Source organism: Lutra lutra, chromosome 7 (assembly GCF_902655055.1).
Source record: "Lutra lutra chromosome 7, mLutLut1.2, whole genome shotgun sequence".
Classification (NCBI taxonomy): Eukaryota; Metazoa; Chordata; class Mammalia; order Carnivora; family Mustelidae; genus Lutra; species Lutra lutra.
In genome coordinates, this window is record NC_062284.1 from 93,940,262 (window position 1) to 93,952,631 (window position 12,370).

A 12,370-nucleotide genomic window follows, 5' to 3' on the forward strand; every position below is an offset into this window, starting at 1 on the left:
TGCGCGTCCTTGAGTGACGTCAAGGCTGTGGTGCGTAGAAGGCCTCGGTTGAGTCCAGGTGTGATCCAGGTGATGCGGTCATTGGGACGGACTGTGCGGACTACCTGGAGCTGTCGTCCGCGCTTAATTGGAACCCCGTGAAGCAACGGGTGTTGGTAGTGGTATTTACCAACCATTACCTACACTTGTGTATTCCCGACGGGCTGCTATCCCTTTAAGAGCCTATATATAACCTGCTTAAAAAAAAACATTCAGACTTGTAATCACATTTTACCTAGTTTTAGCCTAAAAATTCACACCTGATAGGTTCAGTCCTTGCCCGTCAGAACAACCCATACCCCAAATCTCCCTTTTGAAACTCACCCAAGTGAAACTAAAATACAACTGTTCCCTACCCCGCCCAAGAAATAAAAACACACGAGAAAGTTTGTTTAAAAGCAAGTTCAAGACACTTGACCAAATAAAGCGACGTAAAGAAGCTACTTGCAGGATGCCGCTTGCGGATGATGACAGTGATATTACTAATGCTCAAAACAACCTGACGGTCTGTGTATTTCGTGTGTACACGAGGAAGCAAATTTACAGAGGCTATTCCCAAGCTGCCAAGGTTTAGGGTGGAGAAGCCGGGAATTGTATCCAAGCCTGAGGTAGAAAGCTTTCGCTAGAATAGACTAATACCACACCGACGCGTACTGCTTTATATCAATTATGAAGATGTAATGGTGGAGCCAGGAAAGCCTTACATTTTTTGCTTTCGGATTTCCCCACGAATACGGGACCAAACCATTCACTTCCCTCTTAACAATAAAAATAGTAAAATAATGGGCTGCCTTTCCAAATACTGTGAAAAAGAGATCGGGCATTTTTGTTTTTTCGGCTTGGAAAAAGAAATAAGATATTTAATTCAACCTAAACCTTTTGCTTTTCACATCTTTAAAAATACAGCCAACAAGGAATAAGAAATATTCGCTCGATAACGTTAAATTCACACCAAAAATGGGTATCCGTTGTCCCTAGGATCTCAAAGTTACTATTTTTTTTTTAAATCATTTTAAGCAATATCACTTTAGCAATGAGGCCGGGACACAGTCATTGGGAACGGAACTTATGGGCCCAGCACGCTGGGAACGGAACTTATATTTAGAGTCTGTGAAGAGACTGAACCGCGGACCAACTTCAGACTAACGCCGGAACAGTGAGCATCCGTCTCCGGGAGGCCGCGAGGTTTTCCGGAAAGCTAGCCAATCATATTTCCGACGCAAACTCAGTGGCGGCATTTTCAACTAGATGAACAGGCTGCAGTCCCGCCCTCACGTTCCTCTGTTTTGTGCGAAGGTAACCGATGGGGATCCGAATGGTGGCGGTTGAGCTGTTGGAACTGCTAGCATCTGAGAGAAGCCTTTGGTGGTCGTCATCCTAATGAGCGGACGGCAAAGAACACTTTTTCAGACGTGGGGCTCAAGCATTTCTCGGTCCGCCGGGGCTCCGGGTTGCAACTCTGGACCTGAGCGGCCTCAGAGCCCTGGTATCTCTAGGGCACATTTTCCTCCCGCTGCAGAGGCTACCGAGGCTCAGCGGGAGTCAGACGATGATGTATTGCTGGTTGCAGTGTATGAGGCGGAGCGGCAGCTGAGTTTAGAGAATGGCGGTTTCTGCACCTCAGCGGGCTCCCTGTGGATTTACCCTACTAATTGCCCAGTGCGGGACTACCAGCTGCACATTGCTCGGACCTCTCTGTTCTGCAACACGCTGGTGTGTCTGCCTACCGGGTTGGGAAAGACCTTTATTGCCGCCGTGGTCATGTACAATTTCTACCGGTGGTTCCCTTCCGGTAAGGTGGTCTTCATGGCCCCCACGAAACCTTTGGTCACACAGCAGATCGAGGCTTGCTACCGAGTGATGGGTATTCCGCAGTCCCATATGGCCGAAATGACAGGTATCTTAGAAAATGGGTTAATTTGAAACTAAGGGGGTGGGGTGTACTCGGGAAAGCATGCATTCTGGTGGAAATTGAGCTAAAGGAATTCCTAACCCAGGAGGAATAGTCAGATCACAGTATCCGTATTTTCCATTCTCTCTCTTAAAGCATTATTTATTTGTAGCAAGTTTGGCCCTCACAAAAAGGGTTGCTCTCCTCAATTTTCAGAGACTCTCCGTGATTTGTCGGAGCACTTTGAAGCGATTTGTATGTATACCCCATCAGAAGTGAACAGGAGGTTTTCTGACTTTCTTCCCCAGAAAGATTTCCCAGTTGAAGAATTTGCTTTTCTTCAGTTATTATGCCATGTTGTAGGAATTCTCTAAAGACAGTCTAGTTGTGTCTCAGCATTAACACTGGGATCACAACAGAGCTTTAAAATTTAACATTTCAATGATTTGTTAAATTGTTCTTGTCTGAAGGCAGATTACCAAAACAGGACTGCATTCTGAAATTAGGCCAGATTATTTATAGATATTTTAAAGGTAACAGTCCTGGTATTTAGAATGTAGGATGTCACTTTTGTTTACAGGATCTACTCAAGCTTTCACCAGGAAGGAAATATGGCACAGTAAGAGAGTCCTTTTTCTTACACCTCAAGTCATGGTAAATGATCTTTCTAGAGGAGCTTGTCCTGCTGCTGAAATAAAGTGTCTAGTTATTGATGAAGCTCATAAAGCTCTTGGAAACTATGCATATTGCCAGGTAATATTTCGTTTAAAAGTATTTTGTACTGTGAACATACTGTTAAAGAGTATTTTGGTGAATAGTTATTAATGATGGTAGTTATTGTGTTATCATTATGAAAAAAACCTCACATTATTTCAGTGAAGAAAATCATTCATTCAAACCAGTGTCTCTGCTGCCTGGGTTTTTGTTTTTTGTTGTTGTTTTTTTAATCCCTAGCAAGACATTAGTGTCAGGTGTAGATGATGAAAGCCTAGTCATGGTTGAGGCAGTAATCTAAAATAGGGTATGGGTAGAGTTTTGGAACAAAGTTAATTATTCAAAAATTGGTAGTAGATATGCAGTGTCTTTCTCTGGCAGCTAGGTAAAATCATACTTAACTGTCAAGAGTTGCTACCAAGATTGAGTGAAATAATGTGTGCGATATACCTAACAGTGCCTTCTAGTTATGTACTACATAAATATGAATTATAAAGGTGAAGAGGTGGGATTGACTGGAGAAGAACTTAAGGTCTAGGTCATGAAGGCACTTGCCTATTATGGCTAGCAGTTTGAATGCTCTTTGTAGGACATAGGGGATATGGGTGGTGGAGACTCATTTAAATGTTTACCTGGGGTGATACTTAAGATTTAAAAGAGATTAGAAGAGAGAGGGCTAAAAGCAGGGTGTACAGTGTGGGAGAGGAGAAATTTAGGATGACTCCTTCCCAGGTTTCTGACTTGGAAGACTGTGAGGATGTTGGTGCTCCTCGTCACAAACGGAGACTTATGGATGCACAGAAGATTTGGGGTATTGTGGAAAGATAATGAAGGTAGCTTTAGATTGCTGAGTTTGAAGTGTCTTTGAGGCATCTAGCTATAGATACCTAGTGGGCAGTGAATCTCAATGGAGAGTTCTGAGCTGGAGATACAGATTTGGAAATCATCAACATAGAGATGGTAGGTAGGTAAAACTATGAGCTGGTGATAACAGGGAAAGTTGATTTTATTTAGTGCCAGAGGTGAATTTTACTGCCAGTTTGTGAATCTGTAGTTTCCCTGATTAAGGAACTTAAGTTTAAGTTAAGTTTATTGTATTATATCTCTGTGTTATCTTGCGGAGAATTGTTATCTTTCTTAAAATTGATTTTTTTTTCGTTGTTCACAGCCTTTTTTTTTTTTAATTTAACTTATAATGTAATATTTGCCTCAATGGTACAGGTCTGTGAATCATTAGGCTTACACATTTCACAGCGCTCAACATAGCACATACCCTCCCCAATGTCCATAATCCAGCCAGCCACCCTATCCCTCTCCTCCTCCCCCCAACAACCCTCAGTTTGTTTCCTGAGATTAAGAGTCTCTTGATTTTAGGCAGGAAATGGATGTATATACTTTTCATATCTTTCCAAGTTAAATTAATACCCAGTGTGTTAAGGTTTCTGCTTGAGTGTGGCATTTAAAAATTTTTATTTTAACTCTGCGAATTTATTTTGTAGATTTAGCTTATATGTAGCAACTTTAACTCATTTATTTTATTTTCAAAACATTTTTAGCCTTGAGTTTTTTTGTTTGTTTGTTTTTAAAGCAGGCTCCACATTGGTTGTGGAGTCCAGTGTGGGCCTTGAACTCACCACCTTGAGATCAAGACCTGAGCTGAGTTCAAGAGTCAGACACTCAACTGACTGAGCCATTGAGGCAGCTTACTTTTTTTTTTTTTAATTATAAGGCTTATGCTTTTATTAAGTACAGTAGAGGCATGCATTGATTTCACTAATTTTCCAGGCAGCCTTGAGTGTTTATGTACCTTGAATATTATAGATGTAGATTCCAATAGGCACACCAATCCCATGAAGAATGTAGCTTCCTGGGTTACAAACACAGCACCGTTTCCTCTTCTACAAAATGCATGAGAATCCCACTTGGATAAAAGTAACGTATTAGGGTTTGTCTTGCAGCAGTTTTTACTTAGAACAATTAGACTGTAAGTAAAATGTTCTATCTTAATATGTGTTCTATATCATTTTAAAAAGAAATTCCATAAATAATATTTTTTGAGATTGGTCAAGATTCATTGTGAGTCTCGCTGAATTCATCCTTTACGTGGGTTTAAATAAGAACAGTTTTTAGGTAATCTGTTTTTACTATTTCCTATATTTAATGCAGAACTATAGGATTTTGAGAGCTATTACTGTAATTCAGTTTACTTAAGGGTCCTTTTCCCTTGTATTGGAGCCTCATGTGAAGATCATATAGGAATTGGGTGGAATAACTGATATTAATCAAATAGATGTGGGTGTTGAATTCATATTGCAACATCTAGAATGATGCTTTGTTATCACTGAGAAAATGTGTTAGAATTTAAAAGGAAAGTTGGATTTTTAAAGTCTTTTCCTTAAACAAACTTTTTTTCCATTTTAAATCTAATTTCATACTGGTATTTTTTCCTATTTTTATATTTTATTATATTATACATGATTATGTATTATATTTATATATATAAAATATATATTATAGTTCCATCCCTTAGACCATTAATACTCTAAGAAATAATGATAATGGAACATATATAATAGCTTGTTTAACAGAAACACTGTTATCTTGTATTGGATAGATAAAATTAAATAACTTTTTCTCTTTTTTAAGGTTGTAAGAGAACTAGTCAAATATACAAATCACTTTAGAATCTTGGCTCTTAGTGCCACACCAGGTAGTGATATAAAGGTAAGTAAAATGTCTTTCCATTTCTTAACATTTAAGAAAAATAATAACTTTTGTATGGGCCCAGATCAGTTTGTCATTCTAGTATTTAGTTTGACATCAAGACTATAACATTTCTTACACATGCCTCTGTTTTCTTCTTTGGTTGGAGAAGATTTTCTACATTAATAGTTTTTATTTTTTTAATTAAGAAAAATTTTTTTTTCACTAGTAGTTTTTAGATGTCAGTATGCATAAGTAGTTTGTTAAAAGTACTAAATTTTGAAATAGTGTGTTTTTTTATTCATTTATTTTTAAAGATTTTATTTATTAGAAAGTGTGAGAGCACAAAGTGGGGGAGGGGCAGAGGGAGGAAAAGCAGGCTTCCTGCTAAGCGAGGAGTCCACTGTAGGGCTAGATTCCAGAACCCTGAGATCATGACCTGAACTGAAAGCAGACGCTTAACCAAGTGAGCCACCTAAGTGCCCCAATAAGTGTTTTATAAATTGTTTAAGTTTTCAGTTTTTTGGTTTTTTTTTTTTGTTTTATTTTGAACTAAGACTTCCAGAAAATTTGCAAAAATTTCAGTCTCTTATCTCTCCTTTGCTCATCTTCCTCTGGTGTTAACATATAACCTTAGTAAAATTATCAAAACTAGGAAGTTAACATTGGCACAGTACTAGTAACTACTCTATAGACCTGAGTTGAATTTTGTCAGTTTTCCGACCACTGTCCTTTTCAGTTCTAAGGTCTGGTCCAGGATCTCACTTGCATTTAATTGTCATGTTTCAGTCCTTCGTATCTGTGATAGTTTCTCAGCCTTCTCTTGTTTTCCATGACATTGACGCTTTTAAGAGCAAATGCCAGTTATTTGTAGAATATTCCTCAGTTAGGGTTTGTCTGATGTTTTCTTATGATTGGAGTGAGGTTATGCATTTTTGGCAAGAATACTCCAGAAGTGATGCTGTAGCTTTCTCGGTGCATGGTTCAGAGACTACATAATGTTGATTTGTTTTACCACTGTTGCTGTTAATCTCGACTTGGTTAAGGTGATGTTTTCCCAGTTTCCGCATTTTAAAAGATTTCTCTGTTCTTCCCACAAAGGAAAAAAAATAAAAAACACTGGAAAAAAAGTGTTTGCCAGGGAACCAGGAAATCTGGGTTGTGATTCTGGGGATTTAGTTCGCCACCCCAAAACTTCTGTTTTGTCTGAATCTTCATTAAATGTTGGTGGAAGGAGTATATCACTGCCATTGAAAAGTCCAAAATATGTTTGAAGAACTTGTTGGACGTTTACCAATATTCTTATTTCTTGGATTCTTGGCTGGAAGGGCTGCATGAAAGAAAGATGTTTTAAAGCCTTATCTTCCTCTTGTACCACTTGTAATGTAACTTATAGTTAAAAACAAAAAGAAGTTTAAAGATATGAATTTCAAATTTTACCACTATTTTATTTTTGTTGGTAACCTAAGCTAAAAAATTTAACGTGCAATGTAGTTATAATCATACTTGATTTTGTGTAGGCTGTTCAACAGGTTATTACTAACCTACGAATTGGGCAGATAGAACTTCGTTCTGAGGATTCTCCAGATATTTTGCCATATTCTCATGAAAGGCGAGTTGAAAAGCTAGTTGTTCCCCTTGGTGAAGAACTTGCAGCCATCCAAAAGGCATATATCCAGGTAAGCCATTTTTATTACTATTGAGGGTTTTCACAAATAATGTCTTTATTTTATTTTGTAGAACTTGGCTGTGAGAATATATAGTTATATCATTTTATATAATTAGCATGTTGAAAATTACTTGAAATTAAAATTTTTGGAGTTAGTACCACATTTTAATTGTTAGTTACTATTAGTTAAAGAGGAAATACAAAATGATGGACCATTTCTAGAGCCAATTACAGCCTTTTTAAAAAAAGTACACCTATTAATTGCAGTATAAAACACACATATAAATTGAGGAGTGTACAAAATCTAAGTGTGAATAGCTCAGTGCATTTTCACATAGAAAACACACTTATAACACAAGTCCAGATTTAACCAGAAGTTTCTTTGTAAGAAAATATGTTTTCAGTATTTTTCCTCCTGTATCTCTTATACAGCATTGATTCTCAACTGAGGGCAGTTTTGTCCACCTGGTGACATTTGGCAGTGTCTTTTGGGGGGGGGCAATGTCTTGACACATTTTTGGGTATCATAACTGGAGGGGGTGGAGAGTAGAGTTGCTACTAAAATCTAATGTGTAGAGGCTAAGAATGCTGGTTAACATTCTGTAATGAACAAGAGTAGTCCTCCAACAACAAAGGATTATCTGGGCCAAGTGTCAATATTGTAGTTTCTGAGAAATTACTTGGCCAGTTATCAATTTCAATGGGAAAAATTTGAGGTAACACACTATTTTTCTCTAGTTCTTAATTAGTGTCATGCTAGGAGAACATCTTGTTCTCATATCTTCATTGTTACAGATTAAAGATGCCTGGAAATTCTTTGACACTCCTCCTATTTCCTTTTCCTTCTAATCTAGACTGGCTCTGTGACTGACTTTGACCACAGAATGTGATAAACCTCAAGTAAGCCATGATGAACCTCAGCTAAGCTGTGTTTAGGAGAAAGGAGGAACCGGTTGATAGCTAGAATCGAGGGTGTAAACATATGGCTATAGTTGAGGTATTAAACTTAACATTCAGCCATTCAGGGCTCCAGACATCAAAGAACAGAGTTTAGCTGTCCCTGCAGTGCCCTGACAATCCTTTTTTTTTTTTTTCTTATCATTTTTTAACAAAGATTATTTATTTATTTATTTGACAAACAGAGATCACAAGCAGGCAGAGAGGCAGCAGAGAGAGAGAGAGAGAAGCAGGCTCCCCGCTGAGCAAAGAGCCCAATATGGGGCTCGATCCCAGGACCATGAAATCATGACCTGAGCCAAAGGCAGAGGCTTAACCCACTGAACCACCCAGGCACCCCTCTTTTTTATTTTTAACACTTTATTTTATTTTTAACATTTTACTTTGCAGTGGTTTTAGACTTTCAGGAAATATGCCCAAATAATATAGAGAATTCCAATGGGGAGTTAGTTTAAGACTACTCAAATGTCCTGTTTCTCAGTATACTTTGCTCTCTAATTTTAGCATGCAATGATGGTTATTGCCTGCTACAGTTAATTGTTATGTTTGCTTAATCATGATTTCTCCTTTCTCTCAATTTTTTATGTTTGTCAATTAAAATTCATTTATTAATTTAATTTTTATCAGTATAGACTAATAGATTTTTTTTCCTATCCGCTACAATCTAATATTGATATCAGTATGAGTTTTGTTGCCCAGATTGCTCCAACTTTGCCATTAAGAGTTCCTTGTGTCCTTTAGACATGCATTTTTTTTTTTTTTAACACTTCTTAACTTTCTGTCCTCACAAGATATTTTGTGCTCATTTGGTATTTCTCGTGTTCCAGCCATGGAATCAATCATTTCTCCAAGGAATCCTTGTTACTTTTATGGAAGAATGGTAATTTGAAACCAGTATCAGTGTATTAGGTGTGCTCATTGTTAATGCAGTATCTCGGCCTGAGCTCTCAGTGACATGCTTGAATTCTTACTTGAAGAATTAGAATCATGAGCAAATAAAATGGTGGTTATTTTAATTTATGATGTGTTCAAGTACTTTGTTATATAGGAATAGATAGCCTAAATATTCATCTATCATTTAACCTTTAATAAGTCTTTCTTAAAAGTTCTATAGGAATATGCTTTATTTTTGTTTTCAAATTGTTTGTGACAAAATTTTAAGTATTATTAAGATATGACAAAGTATTTCCCGTGATCATTTCCTTTGTGATTAAAAATTTTTTCTATTTGGGGCGCCTGGGTGGCTCAGTTGTTAAGCATCTGCCTTTGGCTCAGGTCACGATCCCAGGGTCCTGGAATTGAGTCCCGCATCCGGCTCCCTGCTTGGCAGGAAGCCTGCTTCTCCCTCTCCAACTTCCCAAACTGCTTGTGTCTCTCTTTCTGTCAAATAAATAAATATTAAAAACAATTCTTTAATTTAAATATAGTTGGCACACAGTGTTAAAATAGTTTTGGGTGTACAGCATAGTGATTTGACAAGTTTATATATTATGCTATGCTCACTACAGTGTAGCTACCATACAACATTACTATATCATTGATTATATTCCTTATGCTGTACTTTTTATTCCTGGGACTTACTCATTCCATAATCGGAAGCCTGTATTTCCCACTTCCCTTCACCTATTTTCTCAACCTCTCCCCTCTGGCAACCATTATTTTGTCTCTGTATTTATAGGTCTGATTCTGCTTTTTGTTTTCTTGCTTATTCATTGTTTTTTTTGTTTTGTTTTGTTTTGTTTTAGATTTCACATATGAGTAAAATCCTATGATATTTGTCTTTCTCTGTCTCACTAATTTCATTTATAATAACCTCTAAGTCTATCCATGTTGTCACAAATGGCATGATTTTGTCCCTTTTTTGACTGTAATCTTCCATTGCGTATATCTATCTATATATACGCACCACGTTTTCCTTATCAATTTGTCTACTGATGGACACTTGGGTTGCTTCCACATCTTGGCTCTTGTAAATAATGCAATAAACATAAGGGTGCATGTATCTTTTAAAACCAGTGTTTTCATTTTCTTTGGGTAAATACATAGTAGTGAAATTATTGGGTCATATAGTAGTTCTGCTTTAATTTTTTGAGGAAACTGCATGCTGTTTTCCACAGTTGCTTTACCAATTTACATTCCCAGCAACACTGTATAAGGGTTCTTTTTCTCCACATTCTCACCAACACTTGTTATTTCTCATCTTTTTGATTTTAGCCATTCTGACAGGTGTGAGGTGATATCTCATTGTGGTTTTGATTTGCATTTCCCTGATGCTGATGATGAGTGGTATTGAGCATCTTTTCTTCTCTGTTGGCCATCTGAATATCATCTTTGGAAAAATGTCTATTCAGGTCCTCTGCTCGTTTTTTATTTATTTTTTAAAAAAGATTTTATTTATTTATTAGAGAGAGAGAGATCATGTGCACAAGTTAGGGGAGGGACAGATGGAGAGGGAGAAGCTGACTCCCTGCTAAGCAGGGAACCCAACATGAGGCTCCATTCCAGGATCCTGGGATTGTGACCTGAGCCGAAGGCAGCTGCTTAACCGACGGAGCCACCCAGGCACCCCTCTGCTCATTTTTTAAATCAGATCTCTTTTTGGTGTTGAATTTTATAAGCTCTTAAACATTTTGGATATTAACCCCTTATCACATAAGTTGTTTGCAGATATCTTCTCTAATTCAGTAGGTTGGCTTTTCATTTTGTTGATGGTTTTCGTTGTAATGCGGAGCTTTCTTTTAAAATTTATTTTATTGGGGCGCCTCGGTGGCTCAGTGGGTTAAAGCCTCTGCCTTCGGCTCAGGTCATGATCCCAGGGTCCTGGGATCGAGCCCCACGTCGGGCTCTCTGCTCAGCAGGGAGACTGCTTCCTTCTCTCTTTCTCTCTCTCTTTCTGCCTGCCTCTCTGCCTACTTGTGATCTCTGCCTGCCAAATAAATAAAATCTTTTTTAAAAAAAGTTATTTTATTTATTTAATTAATTATTTTAAGTAAACTCTTCGCCCACCTTGGAGCTTGAACTCATGACCCCAAGATCAGGAATCACATGCTCTTCTGGGGTGGGTGACTCAATCTTTAAGTGTCTGCCTTCGGCTCAGGTCGTATTCGCAGGGTCCTGGGATTAAGCCCCTCATTGGGCTCCCTGCTCAGTGAGAAGCCTGCTTCTCCATTTTCCACTCCCCCTGTTTGTGTTCCCTCTCTTGCTGTCTCTCCCTGTCAAATAAATAAAATCTTAAAAAAAAAAAAAAAAGGTGACATGCTCTTCTGAGGACTGAGCCAATCAGGCATCTCCAGAAGCTTTTTATTTTGATATAAAAATCATCTCCTTAATACTAGTACATTTTGTCATGATTAAAATCATTCCATTTATAAGGATATAAAAATTATAATTTGTATAAACAAATATGATAGGCATTTCATTTTATTGATGCTTTTGGATGGTTCTGTACGTGATAAGATCAGCAAAACTGGAAGGGATGAAAAATAAAACTACTAAAAAGCCCTATTTTAGGAAATAGAATTAGGCAAAAATTTAAACTGTTAATTACACATTGCTGTACTAGGCCTTCATCCCTAGGTCTCTATTTTCATTCACTGTGCCATCAAGCTCATCCTGCATTAAGACTTTTTGTCTCCTCTTTCCAATGCCTGATGTGCTCTGTCCTCAGAACTCATCATCATTCAGACGTCAACTCAAATATTACCTCTCTAGAGAGACCATCTTGGTTTACCTTACTTAATAGTGACTCCATTTCCCTCCAAAACTCTATCGTATTACTGTGTTTTGGGTTCTTAAATGCATTTTTTGTAATAGATGCTCTCTTTATTCACTCATTATTCTTTGCTTCCCTTCATTGGATATAAACTTTATGAAAGTAGCAACTTCATTTGTCTCAGCTACAAATTTCTAGCCTTTGGAACAATGCTTGACATATACTAGATGCTTAATAAATATTTCTTGAAAGAATGAATCAACAAATCAAATTGAATGTACTCAAGACATTTTGATTTAATCAGCAAGACTACAGATATTTACCTATATGCTAGACTTTGTTCTTCATATTGAAGATGCAGCATTGAGAAATCAAAGGTCCTTTATTCATTGTGCTTAGATTACAGCATGTGTAGGTTAGGAAGGGAGGGGAATTAAGAAATACACAGATAAGCACATATGTTCTTGAATTATAGTTGGAGCCAATAGTTGCTTGTGCTGACTCTTCGTATAGATATAATCTGGGGATAAATGTTAAGTACTTTTAAGTTTTGTTGTTATTTTGTGTGTTTACTTAAAAATTTATTTTAAGTGGCACCTAGGTGGCTCAGTCATTAGGCGTCTGCCTTTGACTTGGGTCATAATCCCAGGGTCCTGGGATCGAGCCCTGCATCAGGCTCTCTGCT

General features: G+C 37.5%; 1 protein-coding gene across 3 annotated transcripts in view; it reads left to right on the top strand.

The window, feature by feature from the left end:
* Positions 1-1,241: 1,241 nt before the first annotated feature.
* The window catches only part of FANCM (FA complementation group M), a 59,474-nt gene continuing 48,345 nt past the window's right edge, over positions 1,242-12,370 (top strand). Inside the window, exons 1-4 of one of the 3 annotated variants that reach the window (XM_047736305.1) lie at positions 1,242-1,936; positions 2,511-2,683; positions 5,291-5,368; positions 6,868-7,026. In XM_047736305.1, the coding sequence (XP_047592261.1) occupies positions 1,420-1,936; positions 2,511-2,683; positions 5,291-5,368; positions 6,868-7,026 (927 nt within the window). In that variant the 5' untranslated portion in view covers positions 1,242-1,419. The remainder of the gene's footprint in view (positions 1,937-2,510; positions 2,684-5,290; positions 5,369-6,867; positions 7,027-12,370) is intronic. The other 2 variants (XM_047736304.1, XM_047736306.1) reach the window with 2 other exon arrangements.